Source organism: Scyliorhinus torazame, chromosome 13, assembly GCF_047496885.1.
Source record: "Scyliorhinus torazame isolate Kashiwa2021f chromosome 13, sScyTor2.1, whole genome shotgun sequence".
Taxonomy (NCBI): Eukaryota; Metazoa; Chordata; class Chondrichthyes; order Carcharhiniformes; family Scyliorhinidae; genus Scyliorhinus; species Scyliorhinus torazame.
Window position 1 is genome coordinate 204645585 of NC_092719.1, and position 24271 is coordinate 204669855.

Sequence of the window (24271 nt, forward strand, 5' to 3'; positions counted from 1 at the left end):
AAAATGTGCAAAGTCCACACACACAGTCCACCCGGGTGGCGGATTGAACCCGGGTCCCTGGCGCCCTGAGGCAGCAGTGCTAACCGTTGTGCCATTGTGCCGCCCCTACTTCTGCTCCTACGCCTAATGATCTTATGGTCATCCCAATGAGTTGAAGCAACTTTTTGCTGAGCATGGGGTGCGTAAGGGAAAGATGTTTCCTCCGATAAAGGAACTGTTGGAAGATGTGAAATTCACTCACCCATGACTCTGATAATCTGCAATATATTCATTAGGTTATTTGTGTTTATAATAATAAAATAATAGGAAGAGTTTATAAGGGAGCAGGATGGTTAGAAGTGATTGAGAAAAATTAAGTGCATTCTGCCTCCTCCCAGTTGTTATCCCGATGTCACTTTCAGGTATCTGTGATGCACTGTGACTTTATCCAGCATTTTCTGTTTTTATATTACTATGAGGAATGTGGGTGAGACTTTGTAAGCGATGCTGATACTGCCATCTTGATGTGTGGTGTACCTGAGCACACGTGCTGGGTCCATTAATAATAATCGCTTATTGTCACAAGTAGGCTTCAATGAAGTTACTGTGAAAAGCCCCTAGTCGCCACATTCTGGCGCCTGTTCGGGGAGGCCGGTACGGGAATTGAACCTGTGCTGCTGGCATTGTTCTGCATTACAAGCCAGCTGTTTAGCCCACTGTGCTAAACCAGCAGTCTCAAATTAAGGATTTGGTTCTGCATTGCTATTATTGTTTGAAGAGAGAAAGTGAATTAGAAAAATAAAGCCGTCCTGGGCCCACTAATCACGTGGGCCCCCGCTAATCACGTTCATATGTTTTGGTCCTGTCCAAAGCTAGGGGAGTACTGGAAGGAGGTGTTCGGGTAATTTCCAAGGTGGTGCGTGTGAAACTGGACCCGGGTCCCCAGGAGGCCATATTCGGGGTGTCGGACCAGCCAGGGTTGGAAACGGGAGCGGAGGTAGATATCATAGCCTTCGCCTCGTTGATCGCCCGAAGGCGGATCCTGCTGGGATGGAGAGCAGCCTCTCCACCCAGTGCCCTGGCGTGGCGGGGGGACCTGTTGGAATACTTGACCCTTGAGAAAGTTAAGTTCGAACTGAGGGGATGTTCGGAGGGGTTCTACAAGTCATGGGCACTATTTATTATGCACTTTCAAGAACTGGATAACATAGAACATTAGTTGGGGGGGGGGGCGGTGAGGGGGGAGGGGGGCTGTGTATATTAAGGGTGACTCTGGGTTCCTTTTTGTCATTTGCTTATGTAAACATGCGGGCTGATGTTTGGGGGTTGGTGGGAGGATGGGATCGTTGTCATTATGGGGATTGACATATCTTGCTGATTATTGTTTATTGGTGATGGGTGTAAATGCGGGAGAAAATGTGAAAAAGGAGGAGGATAAAAATATTTTTAAAAAATAAAAATAAAAATAAAGCAGTCCAACATACTCCAATACAGAGTACGGATACCCTATCATCAATTAATTAGCAGTGCTCTCCATGCCCCCGAGTAATCTTACTCAAGGCCGAGGTGGGAATGCAATGCATATGGAAGCCCATGTAAGCATGAGACAGTGCTCCGTGAGAGGATAGTCGCAGAGGGTGGTGAACTGTGAAATTCTCTACCACAAAAGGCTGTGGAGGCCAAGTCACTGAATATATTTACGAAGGAAATGGACAAATCTGTAGACTCTAGAGGTGTCAAGGAGGCATGGGGGAGAGCGCGGGAGTTGAGATAGAGGATCAGCCATATTGAATGGTGGAACAGGCGTGAAGGGCCGAATGGCCTACCCCCGCTTCTATTTTCTATTGTTTCCATGTTTCCCTTTTTACTTTTCTGTCATGCAGAAAGCGGTGAGAGTGACGACGATCATGAAACGCCTGCGGGCGCCTGAACAAAGCGAGACGGCCACCGATCCCCCGACTGCGGCGGCGCCCCCCGCCCCCCCAGGCGAGCCCGAGAACAAGGCGGCGAGTGGCGCCCTGCCGCCTCCCAGCCAGACGGACAACTCCGCGAAGGTCGGCGTGACGGCCGAGGCCTCGCCCAGGTGTAACGGAGAAGCAGCCAGCCCTCACAAACCAGCTGCTGAAGCGTGGGAGGAACAGAACGGCTGAACTGTAATCGCTCGCCCAGAGAACTTATTGTACAAAATAAAAAAAAGTTTAAAATTTTTAAAAGTTATAAAAATGTTAGGCATGATCAAACTGATCATATACATTTAAAAAAGATAAAACAAATTGAAGTATTATTCAGATAATTGCCGCAGTTAGTTCCAGCAAGGCATGTGTTAACAAGTTTGTGAAATTTTGAAGCAATAAGTTGGCATGTGTCAGTATTGTCTTTGCTAAAGTGAGTCTCGAATGGGCAACAGGGAGGAAGTGCTGCAGCAAAAGCTTAGTCTGCCAGTCATCTTCTTTGCCCACAATGTGCCAACACAGTACGCACATGATCTATTATTTATTTTTTAATGCAAAAACTACTTCAGCCGCTGCTTTTTTCCTTAAAACCACAAGTCGCACGTTTTTTTCTCCTCAATGCAACTTTTCAAACCCCACCTCTGAAGCTGCCACGGGTTACACCTTTTTGGAACAGTTTAACATCAGACTGTTTTGAATGGAGCTGCTTTGCAGCCTTTGCACCTTAGGGCCGAGTTTCCGAGGTTGTGCTTCTGATGAGGAGCTTCCTCAACCCTTCCTCCTCCTCCCCACAGTGCCATCTTCTAGCGAATTGAATGGGTGGGCTTGATCACCATTTCCCAATCTCCCCGGTTTAAACCGACGATTCGCTCAGCCAGCATTGCAGCTAAAAGCCCCGCCCCACCATATTTTTCAGCCCAGTGAGGATCCACTCAGCGAAGCTATGAACCCTTCCGCCCAAAATAAAAACAACGGGGCCTTAATTCCCACAGTTCTGAAGGGCCTCTGGAATCTAAACCCCTCGTTATACAACAAAAGCTTCAGTTCCTTTCGCCAGCAGCATTCACACTTACACAATTGGGGCCACTGGACTGATAATCCAGACACCCAGGGTCATTCTCTGGGTGCAAGAGTTCGAATCCCACCAGGGCAGGTGGTGGAATTTGAATTCAATGAAAATCTGGAATTAAAATGTCTAAGACGACTATGAAACCATTGTCGATTGTTGTAAAATACCACCTGGTTCACTAATGTCCTTCAGGGAAGGAAATCTGTCGTCCTTACCTGGTCTGGCCTACACGTGACTCCAGACCGACAGCAATGTGGTTGACTCTTAAATGCCCTCCGGAATGGTCAACAAATGCTGGCCCAGCCAGCGAGGCCCACATCCCATGAACGAATAAAGAACAATGCATTGCAGAGTTGATCGTATTTGCAATCCATCTCCTTTCCCAGTGAAATGAACTGCACATTTATTTTGTTGATTGTAGTATACTTCATTTCAGTGCTCAATGGATTGCTGTGCCAAGCGCTTAAGACAAAAATTCTGGAGCCCTCAATTATCTAGTCAGTTTCCCCCAATCGTGGCCAGTGTTTGGGGTTTGCTGTGTAACACAGCCGTAACATAATCTTATATTAACACAGATAATTCTTTACGTTATAGGCGTTCTGTGATCCCAAGTATCTCTCAGAGCCACAGATTTACAGAGCATTATAGATTTTACAGAGAATATTGTTTGGCAGAGGTTCTGTGATAGAAAATGTATGTACTTTGAAAGCTTTGGGGTGAGCGGGGAGGAACACAGAAAGGGCATTCGGTGCTTCATAGTGTTAACTTTATAGGCTAGAAATGGTAAAGCATTATTTTCAGCAAATCGTTTCTTTTGTGTCTACATTCTAGACAGCTTGTTTAGGAATATTTTAAAGACCGCCAGCCTGTTGAGGCCCTGGCACAGATGCATCACATGCAAGCAAACTAGAAGCCGTTTGAACTAATGTATATAGCCAGCTGACAAACTGCGGAAACTTGCAAACAACAAAAAAAAGTTTAAATAGTTCTAAAAAAAAGGCTACATTTGTAACAATGTGTATGTATTTGGAAATATATTTGTTCAGGAGATTAAAATATCAGTGGCAGAAATGTGCAGAGTCTTCTGCGCTGTGAAGAAAATAGGATGCACAGAGCAAGGCTGTTGCATGTGGGCAACTTGTAACATGTACATGTAGTTGCATGCTCGTAGTTTTCACGCTTACCTTTTGTCACACTAACACGGTGGGGTTAACATGGTGTAATTTCTTGTGTTGTAACCTGTAAAATAATTCAAGTCAATTTAAAAAGACGGATAGGAAATGGTTAAAGTTTAAACCAGTAATTTGTGCAACTCTAAGTTTGAAGAAAAGGTATTTTGACTCTTAAGAAAATAAATAAAACTTTAAAACTTGTCTTTTCTTCCCCATCTGGATTTCAGGCACACACACTAATGCACAAATGCAGTTTCCTTATTTCTCTCTCTCTCCTTCCCTCTTTCCTCCCTCCACCATGCTCTCTTCCCTTCTCCTTGCCTCCGTCTATCTAGAACCTTGTTCAGAATGACTTTTGTGAGTTTGACGCTCGTGAGAGGCTAGGAAAAATGCAAGTGGGGCAACTTTCACATTTACAATCAGCTGATGCAAAAAAAAACAATAATCACCATTATTGCCTTCAGCTTCTGTGGAGATATTTAGTGGGCTAAAGAGTGCAACCACCTTTGGAGATAATAGGTCCTGAAAATGTTTGGGGAGGCATGTATCATTTTGCATGGGACCACATTGTTTAGCATAAAATGTGGAATAATGCCACTGTTCCCCCACTCAAAATTATATGTGCAACTTATTCCACTCTCTGTTCCTCTTCCTAAAGGTACCAACTCATAGGCAAGGCTCAGTTCCTTAAGGAGCTGGCTATCTTCTTGTAGCCATTCTTCATGTGTGAGTCCTGTAGTGAGGGTCAGCAGACAATTTAGTTATAGAATGTATGAATGTTGAACCCAATACAGTCCTTATCCATCATCTCTAGAGGCACTCATATGGATTGTGATCATCAGTGGGAAACCTGGCAAACACCCTTCCCCTCCTCTCTGGCTCAGAGTGCTAATTGTTGCACTCTTAATGTCATTCTGACTGCGATTTTTAGCCCAGGGGAGACCACCGAATGAGCTGAAAAGTTTCCTACTCTGCATAGTCCCACTCCCACAACCATTTCTTCTTTTAAAAACAACTTTATTTGCAAAAAGGGATCCGCTGCTTTATTTTATCTCACCTAAGTCTTTATGTGTAGTTGGGATGGGAAGGAAGTGTCAACTCCCTTCATTGCAACTGCACATCAGCTGAAGTGACTGATGTTCCTTTGGGTCTGATAAGCCTGCCACTGCATTTCCCTCTGCTTGAGAAAAGTTAGAAACATAGAAAATAGAAGCAGAATGAGACCATTCGGCCCTCCGAGCCTGCTCCTCCATTCAATATGATAATGGCTGATCATCCAACTCAGTAACCTGTTCCCACTTTCCCACCATATCCTTTGGTCCCTTTAGCCTCAAGAGCTCTATCTAACTCCTCTTGAAAACATGCAATGTTTTGGCCTCAACTGCTTCCTCTGATAGCGAATTCCATAGAACATAGAACAGTGCAGCACAGAACAGGCCCTTTGGCCCTCGATGTTGTGCCAAGCCTTGTCCAAAACCAAGATCAAGCTATCCCACTCCCTGTCATTCTGGTGTGCTCCATGTGCCAATCCAATAACCGCTTGAAATAGGCTCACCACTTTCTGGGTGAAGAGACCTCTCCTCATTCCCTCAAACTGTGACCCCTGGTTCAGGAATCCTCCACCAATGGGGACACCCTTCCTTAATCTACCCTGTCTGGTCCTGTTAGAATTTTATAGGCTTCTATGAGATTCCCCCTCATTCTTCTAAATTCGAGGGAATATAATCCTAACCAACACAATTTCTCCTCGTACGCCAGTCCCGCAATCCCAGGAATTAGTCTGATAAACCTTCCCCGCACTCCCTCGATAGCAGGAGCATCGTTCCTCAGATAAGAAGACTTGTATTTACATAAAGTCTTTCACAACTGCAGGACATCCCAAAGTGTGTGAAAGACGAAGAAGTATTTTGGAATGTAGTCGCTGTTGAGATGTAGGAAATCTGGCAATTTGCCCACAGTAAGCTTCCAAACGCAGCAGCGTTACCATGATGTTGCTTGAGAGATAAATAGTGGCCAGGACACCGTGAACAATGACAACATTCACATAGTTCCTTTAATCTAGTTAAATTTCCCAAAGCACTTCACAGGAGCGCTATCAAACAATGTCACCGAACCACTTAAAATGTTAGGACTGAAGGGGCTGGTTTAGCACACTGGGCTAAATCGCTGGCTTTTAACGCAGACCAAGGCAGGCCAGCAGCACGGTTCAATTCCCATACCAGCCACCCCGAACGGGCGCCGGAATGTGGTGACTAGGGGCTTTTCACAGTAACCTCATTTGAAGCCTACTTGTGACAATAAGCGAGTTTCGTTTCAGTATGAAACATTGGGCTGGATTCTCCGTCCCGCCGGGCCAGATTTCTGGTTCAGCACGCCGGCGGGATGCTCCATTTTGCCGGCAATTCAAAGGGGTTTTCCATTGTGGGGCAGCCCCACGCTGTCGGGAAACCCCCCGGGCTGCCGGCAAAAATGAGCACCCCGACGGAGGAGAATCCAGCCCATTATTGGAAAAGAGGGACCTCACGGCACCGAGGACCCGGGTTCGATCCCAGCCCCGGGTCCGTGTGGAGTTTCCACATTCTCCCCGTGTCTTCGTGGGTCTCACTCCCACAACCCAAAGATGTGCAGGTTAGGTGGATTGACCACGCTAAATTGCTCCTTAATTGAAAAAAAAAGAATTGGGGACTCTAAATTTATAGGAAGAAAAAGGGGAAGAGGGAACTCCAGGGCCTCGGCAGCTGAAGGCGCGGACGCCAATAGTGGAGTGAGATTACCCTACTCCTCTTCAGAATACTGCCGTTGAATCTTTCGCATTCACCTGAGAGGGCCAACAATATAACACCTTGTCCCGAAGACAGCACTTCCAAAAATGCAACATATGTGCTTAATTCTCTGGGGTGGGATTTGCACCTATAAACCTCTTGACTCAGAGATACAAGAGGGTGCTTTACTCCTGATCTGTGGCTGACAGCAGAATGTAACTCCCCGAATGCAAGAAACATCCAACTCCAGTTGTTCTGTTCATCTATATAAAGGGTGGCCTTAGCTTAATCACCCATCAATTTGAGCAGGAGAATTTTGAGATGTTCCTGAACAGAAGGAAGTGCTGTCTCAAAGTTGCAGTTATCCAGGCTGAAATGAGTTAGTTTACAAAATGGAATTTTGCTGTTCGTGTGTAAAGTTGTTTTTAACCCTAATACCTGGTTTTCTTTATCATTTGCTGTTGGGAACTCTACAATAACATCCAAGCAACACGCAGATGAAAGCCGGAGCTCTGCTTTGACGAAGATTGTACTTGGTAGTAGAGCTGCAATATTATTAACAGTAAAAGGACTGGTGTGTAGGGAATTGAAGATGTCAATGTTTTAAAAAAATATATTTTTATTGCGATTTTTGCAATTTTTTTACAAAGTTTACAAATTTACATTATTTACATATCATAGATGAGTAGCCTCTCCCTTCCATATTGAATAACTCCCCCTCCCCCTTAACTCTTTAGGTGTTTCATTGGCATCATGTTTAACATTACGTATTTTCAGGGTTTTAATTATTTACTTGCGTCGGCCCCAACAAAAAGAATGGAGAAGATGGGAGAGGGAGGCGGTACATGTGGGGTACCTGAACTCCATCTGCCCCCCGCACCCCCCCCCCCCCCCCCCATCCCCCCACCCCCATTCCCTTGGCCGTGCAATGGCTCAGTTCATCTGTCGGTTTTATTTACACGTTTCCGTCAGGGAGGGTGGTGCCCCTTCTCGTACAGGGTCAATTCGGCATGTGCTTGTCCCCATTCTGACCTGGGACCTTTTGACCCTGCCATCGGGGCCTTTCACTGCACTTTTGTTCACGGCCTCCCCCCCCGCCGTCTGGCCCGGCTGTTTCCGACCCCCCCTTTCACACTCCCTTCCCTCCCCCCCCCGCTTCTTTCTTCCCTCTTCTTATTCCTTGCTGCATTAGTGGCCCTTGTGGGGGACCACCTCCACCCCCTCACTCTATTGGCTGTTGGCTACAAACAGATCCTGGAACAAGTTAATGAATGGCTTCCATGCCTTGTGGAAGCCCTCTTCCGAACTCTGGATGGTGAATTTAATTTTCAATTCCCACAGCTCGTCCAGCCAGTCTGCAGCTTTGGATGGAGCTGCTGATCGCCAGCCGAGCAGGATTCTTCAGCGGGCGATTAGGGAGGCAAAGGCGAGGGAACAGAAATTACACAGTCACAGGGCTCCTCCAGGAAGTTGACCTGAGAAGAGTTTTATCGGCCCTCAGATGTATGTCACCAGGTGAGATTCTCACGCAGGAAAGGGAGTGTGGTAAACCATCGTGTTCCTATATTAAGGGTTGTACGGTGGAACCTGCACTACAGGTTCACCTGGGCCCCTGCATGCTAGCTCCGCCCAGGTGCCGGGTTATAAATATGCGTGGCCTTCATCTAGCAGCCATTTCGTCAGCTGCTGTGGGAGGCCACACTTCAGATACTAATAAAGCCTCAGTTTGAATTCAACTTCGCCTCCAGCCAAATTGATCGTGCCTCAATTTATTAGTATCTGATTCAGAAGATGGACCTCCGGATTAAACCAGATCGACTGCAGCTGGATCCACACGCAAACGACGCCAGAAAGGACTTTCAGCACTGGCTAGCTTGTTTTGAAGCGTATATCAACGCGGCACCGACTCCTGTTCCAGAGGCTCAGAAGATTCAAATCTTGTACTCCAGACTCAACTCTAAATTCTTCCCGCTGATCCAGGATGCGCCAAATTACGCTGAGGCTATGACTCGACTCAAAGAGAGTTATGAGCAGAAGACGAACACGTTCTTCGTCAGACACGAGCTCGCAACGCGTACTCAACTTACCTGGTGAATCAATCGAGGACTTCTGGAGGGCCGTGATCCCACTGTTTCGGGACTGTGACTGCCAGGACGTTACAGCTAAGGAGCACCCAGATCTCCTTATGAGGGACGCTTTTGTAACTGGGATTGGGTCCGATGTTATCAGGCAGCGGCTCCTAGAAGGGGCCACGCGCGACCTCGCAGAGACTAAAACACTAGCGTTTTCCATGACTGTCGCCCTGCGCAATGTACAGTCCTACGCCCCCAACCATGCGGCCCACTCCTCCTACACTTCATGGGCCCCACAGGCAGCCGCCCCAGTGGGGGCGCTACCCACCCAATACGCCTGCGCTACGCGCCAGCCGGTGATCTCCGGGGGGGCCCCGATGCTATTTTTGCGGCCAACAAAGACACCCCCGCCAACGCTGCCCGGCCCGTGCTGCCCTTTGTAAGGCCTGCGGGAAGAAGGGCCACTATGCAGCGGTGGGCCAGGCCCGCTCAGCGGCAGCGGTCGCCCCCCCCCCCCCCCGGTCACGGACAATGGGCGGCACTATCTTCCCCTCCTCCCCAGGCCATGTGCGAGCAATGGGTGCCGCCATCTTCTCCCCCGCACAACACGTGCGTTTCATGGGCGCCGCCATCTTGCTTCACCCCAACAGCGTGCGTTCCATGGGCGCCGCCATTTTGTGACCCCCAGGAACCTCCGGGCGCTGTCATCGTGTCCACCCCGCAGCACACGGAGACCAACGGCATTTCAGGACCCCGACGCAGCGGCCGCCTCACTACCCGACGATCACCCACGACTCGCATCCATGGTAATCGACCAGTCCAGACCACACACTCTGACTAACGCATCCACCAGCGTGAAAGTCAACGGCCATGTGACCTCCTGCCCACTGGACTCCGGGAGCACCGAGAGCTTTGTATATCCGGTAAGGCGCTGCTCCCTTAAGGTACACCCTACCAATCAAAGTATCTCCTTGGCCTCCGGATCACATCGCGTAGCACGGTCACGCTCACAGTTCAAGGCGTAGAGTTCCACGGTTTTCGCCTCTACGTCCTCCCTAACCTCTGCGCTGCACTTATCCTTGGCCTGGATTTTCAGTGCAACCTCCAGAGCCTGACCCTTAAATTCGGCGGACCCTTACCACCCCTCACTGTGTGCGGCCTCGCGACCCTAAAGGTCGATCCTCCTTCCCTCTTTGCCAATCTAACTCCAGATTGCAAACCCGTCGCCACCAGGAGCAGACGGTACAGCACCCAGGATAAGGCCTTCATCAGGTCAGGGGACCAGCGGTTGCTTCAGGAGGGAGTCATCGAGGCCAGCAACAGCCCCTGGAGAGCTCAAGTGGTAGTGGTTAAGTCTGGGGGAGAAAAATTGAATGGTCGTGGACTACAGCCAGACCATCAACAGGTACACGCAGCTCGACGCGTACCCCCTCCCACGCATATCTGACATGGTTAACCAGATTGCACAGTACCGGGTCTTCTCAACGGTGGACCTGAAATCCGCTTACCACCAGCTCCCCATCCGTAAATCGGACGGGCCATACACCGCCTTCGAGGCAGACGGCCGGCTATATCACTTCCTTAGGGTCCCCTTCGGCGTCACCAATGGGGTTTCGGTCTTCCAAATGGAGATGGACCGAATGGTCGACCAGTACGGCTTGCAGGCCACGTTTCCGTACCTAGACAATGTGACCATCTGCGGCCATGATCAGCAGGACCACGACGCCAACCTCGCTAAATTTCTCCGCACCGCCACTCTCCTCAACCTCACGTATAACAAGGAGAAGTGTGTGTTCCGTACAAACCGCTTAGCCAATCTCGGCTACGTGGTCCAGAACAGAGTTCTGGGGCCCGATCCCGACCGCATGCGCCCCCTCATGGAGCTCCCCCATCTCCACTGCCCCAAGGCCCTCAAACGCTGCCTGGGGTTCTTCTCGTATTACGCTCAGTGGCTCCCAAACTATGCGGACAAGGCCCGCCCACTCATACAGTCCACTCATTTCCCCTGACTGCAGAGGCCCAACAGGCCTTCGCCCGGATCAGAGCTGATATTGCCAAGGCCACAATGCACGCTGTAGACGAAACACTTCCTTTCCAAGTAGAAAATGACGCATCGGACGTCGCCCTTGCCGCCACCCTCAACCAGACAGGCAGGCCCGTGCTGTATTATTTTCCCGCACCCTCCATGCCTCCGAAATTCGGCACTCATCCGTCGAAAAGGAGGCCCAGGCTATCGTTGAGGCTGTGCGACATTGGAGGCATTACCTGGCCGGCAGGAGATTCACTCTCCTCACTGACCAGTGGTTGGTAGCCTTCATGTTCAACAACACGCAGCGGGGCAAGATCAAAAATGACAAATTCTTGCGGTGGAGAATCAAGCTCTCCACCTATAAACTACGATATTAAGTATCGCCCTGGCAAACTCAACGAGCCCCCAGACACCCTATCCCGGGGTACATGTGCCAGCGCACAGGTAGACCGACTCCGGACACTGCACGACAGCCTTTGTCACGCAGGTGGTGGAAAGGGTCACTCGGTTGTACCACTTCATTAAGGCACAAAATTTGCCCTACTCCGTCGAGGAAGTAAGGACGATCACCAAGGACTGCCAGGTCTGTGCGGAGTGCAAACTGCACTTCTACCGGTCGGACCGCGCGCACCTGGTGAAGACCTCCCGCCCCTTTGAACGCCTCAGCGTGGATTTCAAAGGCCCCCTCCCCTCCTCCGACCGACACACGTATTTCCTCAGTGTGATCGATGAATACTCCTGTTTTCCCTTCGCCATCCCATTCCACGACATGACGTCTGCCACTGTCATTAAAGCCCTTAATTCTATCTTCACTCTGTTCGGCTTCCCCACCTACATCCACAGTGACAGGGGATCCTCATTCATGAGTGATGAGCTACGTCAGTTCCTGCTCAGCAAGGGTATCGCCTCCAGCAGAACGATGAGCTACAACCCCCGGGGAAACGGACAGGTAAAAAGGGAGAATGGGACGGTATGGAGGGCTGTCCAGCTGGCCCTACGGTCCAGAAATCTCCCGGCCTCCCGCTGGCAAGAGGTCCTCCCTGATGCACTACATTCCATTCGCTCATTACTCTGCACTGCTACGAACAGGACACCGCATGAATGTCTTTTTGCCTTCCCCAGGAAGTCCACATCCAAGGTATCACTCCCAACTTGGCTCACAGCTCCGGGAACCGTGCTTCTCCGCAAACATGTGCTCCACAAGGCGGACCCGTTGGTGGAAAGGGTGCACCTGCTCCATGCAAACCCACAGTACGCCTACGTGGCGTTCCCCGATGGCCTCCAGGATACCGTCTCCCTCAGGGACCTGGCACCAGCAGGTTCCGCCCCCACACCACCCCCGTCGCCCCCGGCGCCACCCTCCCCTCCCCCACCGCCCCCATCACCCCCCAGGACCATCCGTCCTCCCCCTGCCCACCCCCGTTGATGAAGAGGATTTGGGCACGCTCCCAGAGTCAACTTCGACCACGACAGCACCAACATCGCCGGCTCCGCTTCGTCGATCCCAGAGGACGATCAAGGCGCCGGACCGGCTGAACCTCTGACCGGCCCACAGGATGACCAGAGACATTTGTTTTTCACTGTTCTGTAAATAGTAAAGATTGAGAATTGTATATAGTTATCCACCACCCCTGCCAGACTCAATTTTAACAGGGGGTGAATGTGGTAAACCACTGTGTTCCTATATTAAGGGTTGTACGGTAGAACCTGCACTACAGGTTCACCTGGGCCCCTACATACTAGCTCCGCCCAGGAGCCGGGTTATAAATATGCGTGGCCTTCATCTAGCAGCCATTTCGTCGGCTGCTGTGGGAGGCCACACTTCAGATACTAATAAAGCCTCAGTTTGAATTCAACTTCGCCTCCAGCCAAATTGATCGTGCCTCAGGGAGCTATGACAATATCACGACTCATGCTCCAGCAAGCTTGTCAAACAACTAACTGCAGTGAAGCAAATCCTGCTGTGCCACCATATTGCAAGATGCTCTAATCATCCCCCTCCTGTGCAGCAAAAAGGTGACGCTGGTTTTGACACTTTATATTTGAATGTAGATCAATGTATGAATGTGAAAGGTGTAGATGCTTAAATATTGGCGAGGCATGATTGTAAAAGCAGGAGGCATCTGTACAGGACGAATTATGAACAGTAATGGGGAGGGGACCTTGTTTAGGGGCAGGGCCATGATTGTGAAAGAAAAAGGAGACTCCTTCCGGCGGGGGAGGTGGGCCAGATTTTCCCTTTTATTCACTCCATTACGTCTCCAAAAGACCATGCCCAGATCAGCAGCTTTTGGTTGTAAGGGTAAAAACGAACAAAGTAACAAAGTCGGAGATTGGGGTCCCCAAATCTGCACCAATCACACAATATCCTGAATTTAAATGGGCTGTGGGTATGTTTCCTGGGTCTTCCCCACTATAATGGCAGAAAGGAAAGTAAGATTTGCATTTATACAGTGCTTCTCACCACCACTAGACATCGCAAAGCACCTTACAGGCAATGAAGTAGTTACTGTGGGAAATATAATGGCCAATTTGTCTTCAGCAAACTTCCAAAAGCAGCATTGTGATAGTGAGCAGATAATCTTATTTATGACGTTGATTGAGGGGAAAATGTTGGCCAGGTCACTGGGATTTGACTCCCCTGCTCTACTTCAAAGTAGCGCCATGGAATCTTTTACATCCACCAAGGAGACACGAGGGTTACATTCAACTGCTGGAGTGGCAACTGAACCCACAACCTTCTCAATCCGAGGTGAGAGCGCTTATCCGCTGAAGCCATCCTGAGAGAAGGCTGCCTGCTCTCCTGGTCAAGGAATGAAACGTGGCACAGCAGTGGGAAGGGCAACCTGTGAGAGGCCAGTGTCCATTTGAAAAGAGATTTTTCCATTTCTTTAGAACAAAGTTTAGAATGTCGCAGAAGTGACAGAATTCTGTGAAAAGAATTCTGTCACTAACAAAACGAAGGTCTGCGGTACTTGTCTAACCATCAGAAAGAGGAAAAGGGCAGAATTTTCTATCGTGGAGCAGTAGCTGCTTTATTCTGTTCTAATACCTCGGCCCTTTCACATTTCTGCTGGTAGGGATGGGGGGAAAATGAAAGGAATTTGAACCAACACAAATGCTTCACTACGTACAAAACCTACCCATTCCACCTGAGGCCAGAGGGCCTTCAGCTATCTTCCCAGCTGACTGCTGCATATTTTATATCAGGGATCTATGCAGCGATGACACTAGTTTCTATGTGTTGTGATGAATGTGAGAAATTATATTTTATTGATTTATATTTTATATTCGTTGTAGTAATGTTATTAAAACCTAGGTTAAGATGTACACAGACAGTATGATTGCTAGAGCGGTGATTAAGGTGTCGTAAAAGTGATGTAATCATTCATTTGGAGGTGAAGTGTTTTGCGAATAGATTTACCATTTTGTTAGGTGAATTGGGCATTCTGAATTCTCCCTCAGTGTACCCAAACAAGCGTCAGAGTGTGGCGACAAAGGGATTTTCACAGTAACTCCATTGCACTGTTAATGTAAGCTCACTTGTGACACTAATAAAGATTATTAAGATTATTATTGTTTGTTTACAGATAGCTAGCGAATGGAATATTGTTTAGGTTTGGAGGACCCCTATTATAATAGATAATTTCTGAGGGGTATTGTGTTTGGTCATGGCTAAACGAATCAAGGGACATCTTGTATGAAGAGACAAAAGAATGCCTTGTGCTTTGGGTACAGGTTATGTAGTTAATGGGAGGAGCCAGGTCAGTCTGAAGAGTTAGTAGCTGCTAGAACTCTAACTGAACAGAGGTGTTTCAGTTTGGTCTATAAAGGTTCTCTCTCCAAACATTCTGCAAAGAGAAAAGATAGTAAAACCCTAGTTGTTAACTTTATTCCTGAGTGGTATTTAATATATACTGGCTTAACTGGAATATAGTGGCAGGTTGAGGGAGTAAGTTAAAGTTTCTTCTTTTACTTAAGAACTGTTGTAACTGTTAACTGTAAAGCTATTTCTTTGTTGCTAATGTGATTAATTGTGTGATTCAATTAAAGTTTGTTTCAACATACAACATACCTATTGGTCAATGTTATCACTCCTGTGGTGCAGTAATATTTCCTGAGTTTTACAAATTGAAAATAGTTGGGTTCTCATCCGGGATCCTAATAATGTGTGACTGGTTTTATTTACAGTGTTTTAAAATACCTACTCCACGTGTCAGCGTTGGCTTCCAGCTTTGTCTGCAGTTTCTCTATTTTTCTCTGACTCCACACCCAGGCACAACCAATCAAGCACAGTGAGCATCAATTGTGAACATATTCACATTATAAAGCACAGAACAAATGAACACAACGCAGAACCTGCCCAAACCCAAGGTTTGCTGACCCTCTAGGATTGCCTTGGCGTCTTCAGGAATCTGTGGAGGAGATATCAATGTAGCATTTGGTTTTCTTTGAATGATTTTGTTAACCAGCTGCACAATTGTTGGAGATGGGGAAATAAATGACTCATTAACTGTATGGAGCAGCTGGAGGCAGGAAATCGCATGGTGAAACCTCCAGGTATAGGCCAGCTAGGGTTGGGCACCGTACCAAGACAACTCTCCCTTGGTTAACTTTCTCCTACTTATAATGTCATTCCTAAAAGCAAGTCACTTTATATTGGTCAGTATTCCTGATCTTCCTCCTATTGGTGCTTGACCTCCAAATACTTATTCTCATTGCCATGAAGTGCTTTAGGGCATTTTATTACATGAAGAGCACAATAAATCGACATGTTTTTGTAGAAATAGCAGAGATGAATTATTCATATATTATCCAACAAAATGTGACGTATACGCTGAAATCTAGCCTTAGAAACAACCTGTCCATAGCAACTAAAAAAAAAACTAATACCCAAGAGTGATGATGATTCAGTGGTTGGCATGGTTACGAGTCACTATATTTTTAATCTTTTCAGTGTAGTTATAATGCAGCATTTCTCTGATGTATACTGCAAAGATGCTCATATGTTACGTAGAAAGTTATAATTCCCAAACATTTCTGAAATTGGAATTCTGATGTGAAGAACACTCAAAACTCCATTTTCATTTTCCAGCTTTTGGCATCCTCAGAGTGAAGCACAAGTCCGCCACAAAAAAAAACTGGTGCATCTTTCATGAACGTTGCCTGTAGAATTGAGGCCATGGTCAGAATATGGGTCTGTTTGAAGCCAGGCAGCAACTGCAGGGTAGAGCTGCAGCTTAGAACACCGACACCAACTTGCATTTATCTTTAACACAGCAAATCATCCCAAGACATGACAATGGTGTCAGCAAAGAATGCTTTTGTCATCGGGCCACAGCAGGAGATATCAGGAAGGATGGTCAAAGACTTGGTCGAAGAGGCAGGTTTTAACAGACGACGTAGAGAGATGGAAAGGGTTAGAAAGGGATTCCAGAACATAATAATAATCGCTTATTGTCACAAGTAGGCTTCAATGAAGTTACTGTGAAAAGACCCTAGTTGCTACATTCCGGCGCCTGTTCGGGGAGGCCGGTACGGGAATTGAACCCGCGCTGCTGGCATTGTTCTGCATTACAAGCCAGCTGTTTAGCCCACTGTGCTAAACCAGTCTACGGCATTGACAAATGAAAGTGTGTTCACTAATGGGAAAGCAACTGAAATCGGTAACGCACAAGTGGCCAGAATTGGAGGAGTGCAAAGATCACTAAGATTCGTAGGTCTGGAAGAGGTTGCAGAAATAGGGAGGGGTGAAAGTACAAGTGGAAGGATTTTTTAATTGAGATCATGTTGGAGATCGGGAGAGAGAGAGGTAGGGTCAGTGATTATAGAGACGAGCAAAGGATGATGCTTAACCATTGGGTCAGGTTGAGATCAGTGAGTGATGCCATCACGCATGTGGATGGTGAAGTCAACTATAAAAGCTTAAGTCTCGGCAAGGTTGGACTCTGGATTAGGAGGCCGTGACTCTGCAGCGAGTCAATATCTTAAGGAAAGGTTACAAGAGGGTGTGAGACCAGCAACTCCCCACATGCCATGTCTCCCGTGTCCATCCTCCCTCCCTATCTTTACTGGGATTCAGTAGGTATTTGGGTACCCTCATACACTAATCACAGAACTAGGAAGGCAAATAGCATACCAGCCTTCATTGCAAGAGGGTTGCAGGAAACAGATAAGGAAGTCTTGCTTCAGTTATATTGGCGTTAGGTGAGGCTCTGTCTGGAGTACTGTGTTAAAATTTGGTCTCCTGAACCAAGGATGAATAGACTTACTGTAGCCATCTGGGATGGCCACTTACAACCAGGAACAGAGAAGCTCGCAAAGCATAGCGGGTAAAATGGACAGAGCAAGATTCAGGCAGGCTCAGAGCCTGAAATGTATATTTGCAAGTGGGGAATCCAGACGGTATCGAAACTCCGACCAATTAGCATTTTGATGGACCGATTAGCATTTGATGGCCCATCTCCACCAAAATAAAGGACTGGTACCTGAGCGACCGGTACAGTCCCAGACATTTTGGCGCCACTCCCTGTACTCGGGAAGCGTAAACAACAGGGTTAGTGACCGCTTGGGGCACGCCCAGCCATCCAGATCCCCGCACATTTATTGGTTCGAAATCGAACATAGTGATCAGGGATCACCCCAATTAGTGGGGTCCAAACTGAAGGATCGCCCAAAAGAGCGCAAAAACCCCCAAGCATAAGAAGAGACTCCATCATGCGTTCGTCCTCTTTTGGACCTGGCGCCCGGCACCGACCATCTCCAATCGCAGCACCACCAGAAGCAAGTTCAAGTTCAATGCCCGCTACCAGACGGATGAGCCTAGCTGAGCAGCAGTTACTTCTAGACTCGATAGATCCAGAATCAGACAGCGGCCACTGTTCCTCTGACCGAAGCCAGGTGCCTGAAGTTAAGTATAGGTTGTCTTAGTTGATAGGTGTAGTTAACTAATAGTGTTTATGTTGCATGACTAATTGTGTGTGTAAATAAAGTACCCTTGACCTAGAATTAACTAACTGGTGTTTGGCTCTATGATCGATAGCCAGTTGAACGTTGTGGTGGTATCATTTGATACCTGGCGACTCTGAGCATTTAGAATATAGACATCAAAAGAAAGGAGGGTAACCTCACTGATTGCCATCGTTTCAGCAGAGCCACAGAAAAGGCAACATTACCTTCAACTGGATACAATATTCACTAGATTGAGTCCTGCAATGTATTGTGAGGAGAGACTGAGTAGAAGGGGTCTACGTTCTCTGAAGTTTAGGAAAATTAGATATCACAATGAAATGTATAACAGTCTTAAGGGAGCTTAATAGGGTAGATGTTGTGAGGCTGTTTTTCCTGGCTAGAGAGTCGAGATGAGGGGTATGATTTCAAGATACGTGGTTAATCATTTAACCACTGTGGATATATTTCTTAACTCAGAGAAATTGTCTTGCATTTATATATCATCTTTATCATAGTAAAGCACCCCAAAGCACAACAAGAGTGTTATCACGTACCCCAGAGGACTGAATAGACTGGGATGAATAGACTTTGAGCTTTATGGGAACTAAGGGATATGGTGGGACAAAAGAGTTGATATTGAAAGATTATTAAAATGGCAGAGGTGTTATGTTCTCACATTGTACAAACCTCTTGCTCTTTCACTCTTATCTAAATGCCTCTTAATTCCTGAAAGCCCCGACAATTACTCAGCTTCCTGTTACATACCACCTCCACCTACCCACTTTTTCTTCCTTCATTCTTCACCTCACCCCTAAACTCTCCAATCTCCACCTCTCCCCTTCCCTCGCTCGCATTCCAAACGATATCTAATCTCTTCTGCTGGCCATTCCACTTTTTCCATTGCCTTTAAATCCACACCCTCACTCTCTGTCCCACTGTTCCCTTCTGAGTCCCTTTTCCACTACAAATTCCTCCCTTCCCATCCCACCCTCCTTCATTCCCCATCCCCTCCCCCCCACTTTCCCCACCCCCTCCCCCCACATTCCCCTCCCCCCTCATTCCCCATCCCCTCCCCCTCATCCCTTCCCACCTCATTCCCCATCCCCTCCCCCCCTCATTCCCCATCCCCTCCCCCTCATTCCCCATCCCCGCCCCTCCCACATTCCCCTCCCCACCTTCCCCCCACATTCCCCTCCCCCTCATTCCCCATCCCTTCCCCCCACATTCCCCATCCCCTCCCCCCACATTCCCCATCCCCTCCCCCTCATTCCCCATTCCCTCTCCCCTCATTCCCCATTCCCTCCCCCCTCATTCCCCATCCCCCATTCCCCATCCCCTCCCCCCTCATCCGCATCCCCACCCCCCTCATTCCCTAGCCCCTCCCCCCTCATCCGCATCCCCACCCCCCTCATTCCCCACCTCCTCCCCCCTCATTCCCCATCCCCTCCCCCTCATTCCCCATCACCCTCATCCGCATCCCCACCCCCCTCATTCCCTAGCCCTCCCCCCTCATCCGCATCCCCACCCCCCTCATTCCCCACCCCCTCCCCCCCGCATTCCCCATCCCCTTCATTCCCCAGCCACTCCACACTCCTCGTGACCCAACCCTCCTCATTTCCCATCCCTTCCCCGCCCATCTTCCCCATACACTCCCCGCTCCTTAAACCCCATCCTCTTCCTCCATTCCCCATCCACACCCACCCTCATTCCCCATCCCCACCCCCCCCTCATTCCCATCCCCTCCCCCCCCTCATTCCCTAGCCCCTCCCCCCTCATCCGCATCCCCACCCCCCATTCCCCACCCCCTCTCCCCTATTCCCAATTCCCTCCCTCATTCCCCATCCCCTCCCCCTCCTCATTCCCCATCCCATCTCCCCTTATTCCCAATTCCCTCCCCCCTCATTCCCCATCCCCACCCCCCCTCATTCCCCATCCCATCTCCCCTTATTCCCAATTCCCTCCCCCCTCATTCCCCATCCCCATATTCCCATCCCCTCCCGCCTCATTCACCCTCCCCCTCATTCCACATCCCCTCCCCCCCCACTTTCCCCATCCCCACCCCCCACATTCCCTCCCCCTCATTCCCCATCCCCTCCCCCCTCATTCCCCATCCCTTCCCCCCACATTCCCCATCCCACCCCCCTCATTCCCCATCCCCTCCCCCTCATTCCCCATTCCCTCTCCCCTCATTCCCTCCCCCCTCATTCCCCATCCCCCATCCCCTCCCCCCTCATCCGCATCCCCACCCCCCTCATTCCCTAGCCCCTCCCCCCTCATCCGCATCCCCACCCCCCTCATTCCCCACCTCCTCCCCCCTCATTCCCCATCCCCTCCCCCTCATCCGCATCCCCACCCCCCTCATTCCCTAGCCCCTCCCCCCTCATCCGCATCCCCACCCCCCTCATTCCCCACCCCCTCCCCCCCGCATTCCCATCCCCTTCATTCCCCAGCCACTCCACACTCCTCGTGACCCAACCCTCCTCATTTCCCATCCCTTCCCCGCCCATCATTCCCCATACACTCCCCGCTCCTTAAACCCCATCCTCTTCCTCCCATTCCCCATCCACACCCACCCTCATTCCCCATCCCCACCCCCCCCTCATTCCCCATCCCCTCCCCCCCTCATTCCCTAGCCCCTCCCCCCTCATCCGCATCCCCACCCCCCATTCCCCACCCCCTCTCCCCTTATTCCCAATTCCCACCCTCATTCCCCATCCCCACCCCCTCCACATTCCCCATCCCATCTCCCCTTATTCCCAATCCCTCCCCCTCATTCCCCATCCCCACCCCCCTCATTCCCCATCCCATCTCCCCTTATTCCCAATTCCCTCCCCCCTCATTCCCCATCCCCATAATTCCCATCCCCTCCCTCCTCATTCACCCTCCCCCTCATTCCACATCCCCTCCCCCCCCCCACTTCCCCATCCCCACCCCCCACATCCCTCCCCCCTCATTCCCCATCCCCTCCCCCCTCATTCCCCATCCCTTCCCTCCTCATTCCCCATCCCCTCCCCCTCATTCCCCATCCCTGCCCCCTCCCCACCTTCCCCTCCCCCATTCCCTCCCCCCCACATTCCCCATCCCCCTCATTCCCCATCCCCCCACCCACATTCCCCATCCCCTCCCCCTCATTCCCCATTCCCTCCCCCTCATTCCCCATCCCCTCCCCTCCCCCTCATTCCGCATCCCCTCCCCCCTCATTCGCCATTCCCTCCTCCCTCATTCCCCACCCCCCTCATTCCCCATCCCTTCCCCCCTCATTCCCCATCCCCGCCCCCCTCTTTCCCCATCCCCTCCCCCCTCATTCCCCATCCCCACCCCCCCTCATTCCCCATCCACTCCCCCCTCATTTCCCATCCACTCCCCCCTCATTCCCCATCCACTCCCCCCTCATTCCCCATCCACTCCCCCCTCATTCCCCATCCACTCCCCCCTCATTCCCCATCCACTCCCCCCCTCATTCCCCATCCCCGCCCCCCTCATTCCCTATCCCCTCCCCCTCATTCCCCATTATCGCCCCCCTCATTCCCCATCCCCTTCATTCCCCAGCCGCTCCACACTCCTCGTGACCCAACCCTCCTCATTTCCATCCCTTCCCCGCCCATCATTCCCCATCCACTCTCCGCTCCTTAAACCCCATCCTCTTCCTCCCATTCCCCATCCACACCCCTCATTCCCCATCCCCACCCCCCCTCATTCCCCATCCCCTCTGCCCTCATCCGCATCCCCACCCCCCTCATTCCCCAGCCCCTCCCCCCCTCATCCGCATCCCCACCCCCCTCATTCGCCACCCCCTCTCCCCTTATTCCCAATTCCCTCCTCCCTTATTCCCCATCCCCATCCCCCCATCCCCTCATTCCCCATCACCACCCCCCCATTCCCCATCCCATCTCCCCTTATTCCCAATCCCTCCCCCCTCATCCCCATCCCCTCATTTCCCATCCCCTCCCCCTCATTCCCCATCCCCTCCCCCTCATTCCCATCCCCTCCCCCCTCATGCCCCATTCCCTCCCCCCTCATGACCCATTCCCTCCCCCTCATTCCCCATTCCCTCCCCCTCCTCATTCCCCATCCCCACCCCCCCTCATTCCCCATCGCCTCCCCCCTCATTCCCACATCCCCCCCCCCTCATTCCCCATCCCTCCCCCTTAATCCCCATCCCCTCACCCTCATTCCCCATCCCCACCCCTCATTCCCCATCCCCTGCCCCCTCATTCCCCACCCCCTGCCCCCTCATCTCCATCCCCACCCCCTCATTCCCCATCCCCTCCCCCTTAATCCCCATCCCCTTCCCCTCATTCCCCACCACCTCCCCCCTCATTCCCCATCCCTTCCCCCTCATTCCCTCTACTTCTCATTCCCCTCCCCTGTCCCCTCATTCCCTATCCCCCTCATTCCCCATCCCCGCCTACCTCATTCCCCATCCCCTTCCCCCTCACTCCCCACACCCTTCTGCCTCATTCCCCAACCCCTCCCCCCTCATTCCCCCACCCTCTCGTTCCATTCCCCTGCCCTCTCATTCCCCCCTCCCCCTCATTCCCCATCCTCTCCCCCCCTCATTCCCCTCCCCATCTCCCCCCATTCCCTTCCCCACCTCCCCCATTCCCCTCCCCACCTCCCCCCCATTCCCCTCCCCACCTCCCCCCATTCCCCTCCCCACCATTCCCCTCCTCTCCACCCATTCCCCTCCCCTCCTCCCCCCATTCCACTCCCCACCTCCCCCCATTCCCCTCCCACCTCCCCCCATTCCTCTCCCACCTCCCCCCATTCCTCTCCCCACCTCCCCCCATTCCCCTCCCCACCTCTCCCCCCCCATACCACTCCACCCATTGCCCTCCCTCCTCCCCCCATTCCCCTCTCCTCCTCCCCATTCCCCTCCTCTCCTCCCCTTCTCCCCCATTCCCTCCCCTTCACCCCCCCACTCAACTCCCCTTCCCCCCTCACATTTCCCCCTTATACTTCCACCCCATATTTCCCCCATCATTTCCCCCATTCCTCCCCCCTCATTTCCCCACCATTCCTCCCCCTAATTCCCCCCATTTCCCCCTCCCCCTCCCATTCCCCGCCCCCTCACTCCCGCTCATTCCCCCTCCACCCATTCCCCTCCCCCCTTTCCACTCCCCACCTCCCCCGCATTCCTCTCCCCTCATTTCCCCACCATTCCTCCCCCCCTCATTTCCCCCCATTCCTCCCCCTAATTTCCCCCCATTCCTCTCCCCCCATTTCCCCCTCCCCCTCCCATTCCCCGCCCCCTCACTCCTGCCCATTCCCTACCCCCCTCATTCCCCCCACACTCCACCCCCTCATTTCCCCCCTCATTCCCCCAATAAACCACCGTCTCATTCACCCCCATCCCCCTCATTCCCACCCCTTTCTGCCCCCCCTCATTCCAACCACCCTCATTTCCCCCATTCCTCCCAATCATTTCCCCCCCATTCCTCCCCCTCATTTCTCCCCATTCCTCTCCCCCTCATTTCCCCCCTATTTCCGCCTTCCCATTCCCCAGCCCCCATATTCCCCCCACCCCCTCCCCCACCACCCATTCCCCTCCCCTCCTCCCCCCATTCCACTCCCCACCTCCCTCCCATACCCCTCCACACATTCCCCTCCCCTCCTCCCATTCCCCTCTCCTCCTCCCCCATTCCCCTCCTCTCCTCCCCTTCTCCCCATTCCCTCCCCTTAACCCCCCATTCACCTCCCCTTCCCCCCTCACATTTCCCCCCCTTATACTTCCACCCCATATTCCCCCCATTCCTCCCCCTATACTTCCACCCCATATTCCCCCCATTCCTCCCCCCTTTCCCCCTCATTTCCACACATTCCTCCCCCCTCATTTCCCCACCATTCCGCCCCCTAATTTCCCCCACATTCCTCTCTCCCTAATTCCCCCCCCATTTCCCCCTCGCCCTCCCATTCCCCGCCCCCTCACTCCCGCCCATTCCCCACCCCCCTCATTCCCCCCACCCTCCACCCCCTCATTCCCCCCACCCTCCAACCCCTCATTCCCCCAATCAACCACCGCCTCATTCACCCCCATCCCCCCATATTCCCCCCATTCCACTCCCTCATTCCCTCCCCTTTCCGCCCCCCTCATTCCAACCACCCTCATTTCCTCCCATTCCTCCCAATCATATCCCCCCCATTTCTCACTCCCCCTCCCATCCCCCCCATCACCCACCCTCCCGCCCCCCCATAACCTATCCCCCCATCCCCCACCCACCCATTCCCCTCCTCCCCATTCCACTCCCCACCCCCCCATTCCCCTCCCCACCTCCCCCATTCCCC

At 51.2% G+C, this 24271-nt stretch overlaps 1 protein-coding gene across 6 annotated transcripts in view; it reads left to right on the forward strand.

Annotated features, from left to right (window-relative positions):
• camkva (CaM kinase-like vesicle-associated a) overlaps positions 1 to 4373 on the forward strand; it is a 175461-nt gene extending 171088 nt beyond the window's left edge. For all 6 annotated transcript variants that reach the window (XM_072472924.1, XM_072472928.1, XM_072472925.1 and 3 more), the window contains exon 11: positions 1863 to 4373. In XM_072472924.1, coding sequence (XP_072329025.1) covers positions 1863 to 2129 — 267 coding nt within the window. In that variant the 3' untranslated portion in view covers positions 2130 to 4373. The remainder of the gene's footprint in view (positions 1 to 1862) is intronic.
• The last annotated feature ends 19898 nt before the right edge of the window (positions 4374 to 24271 follow it).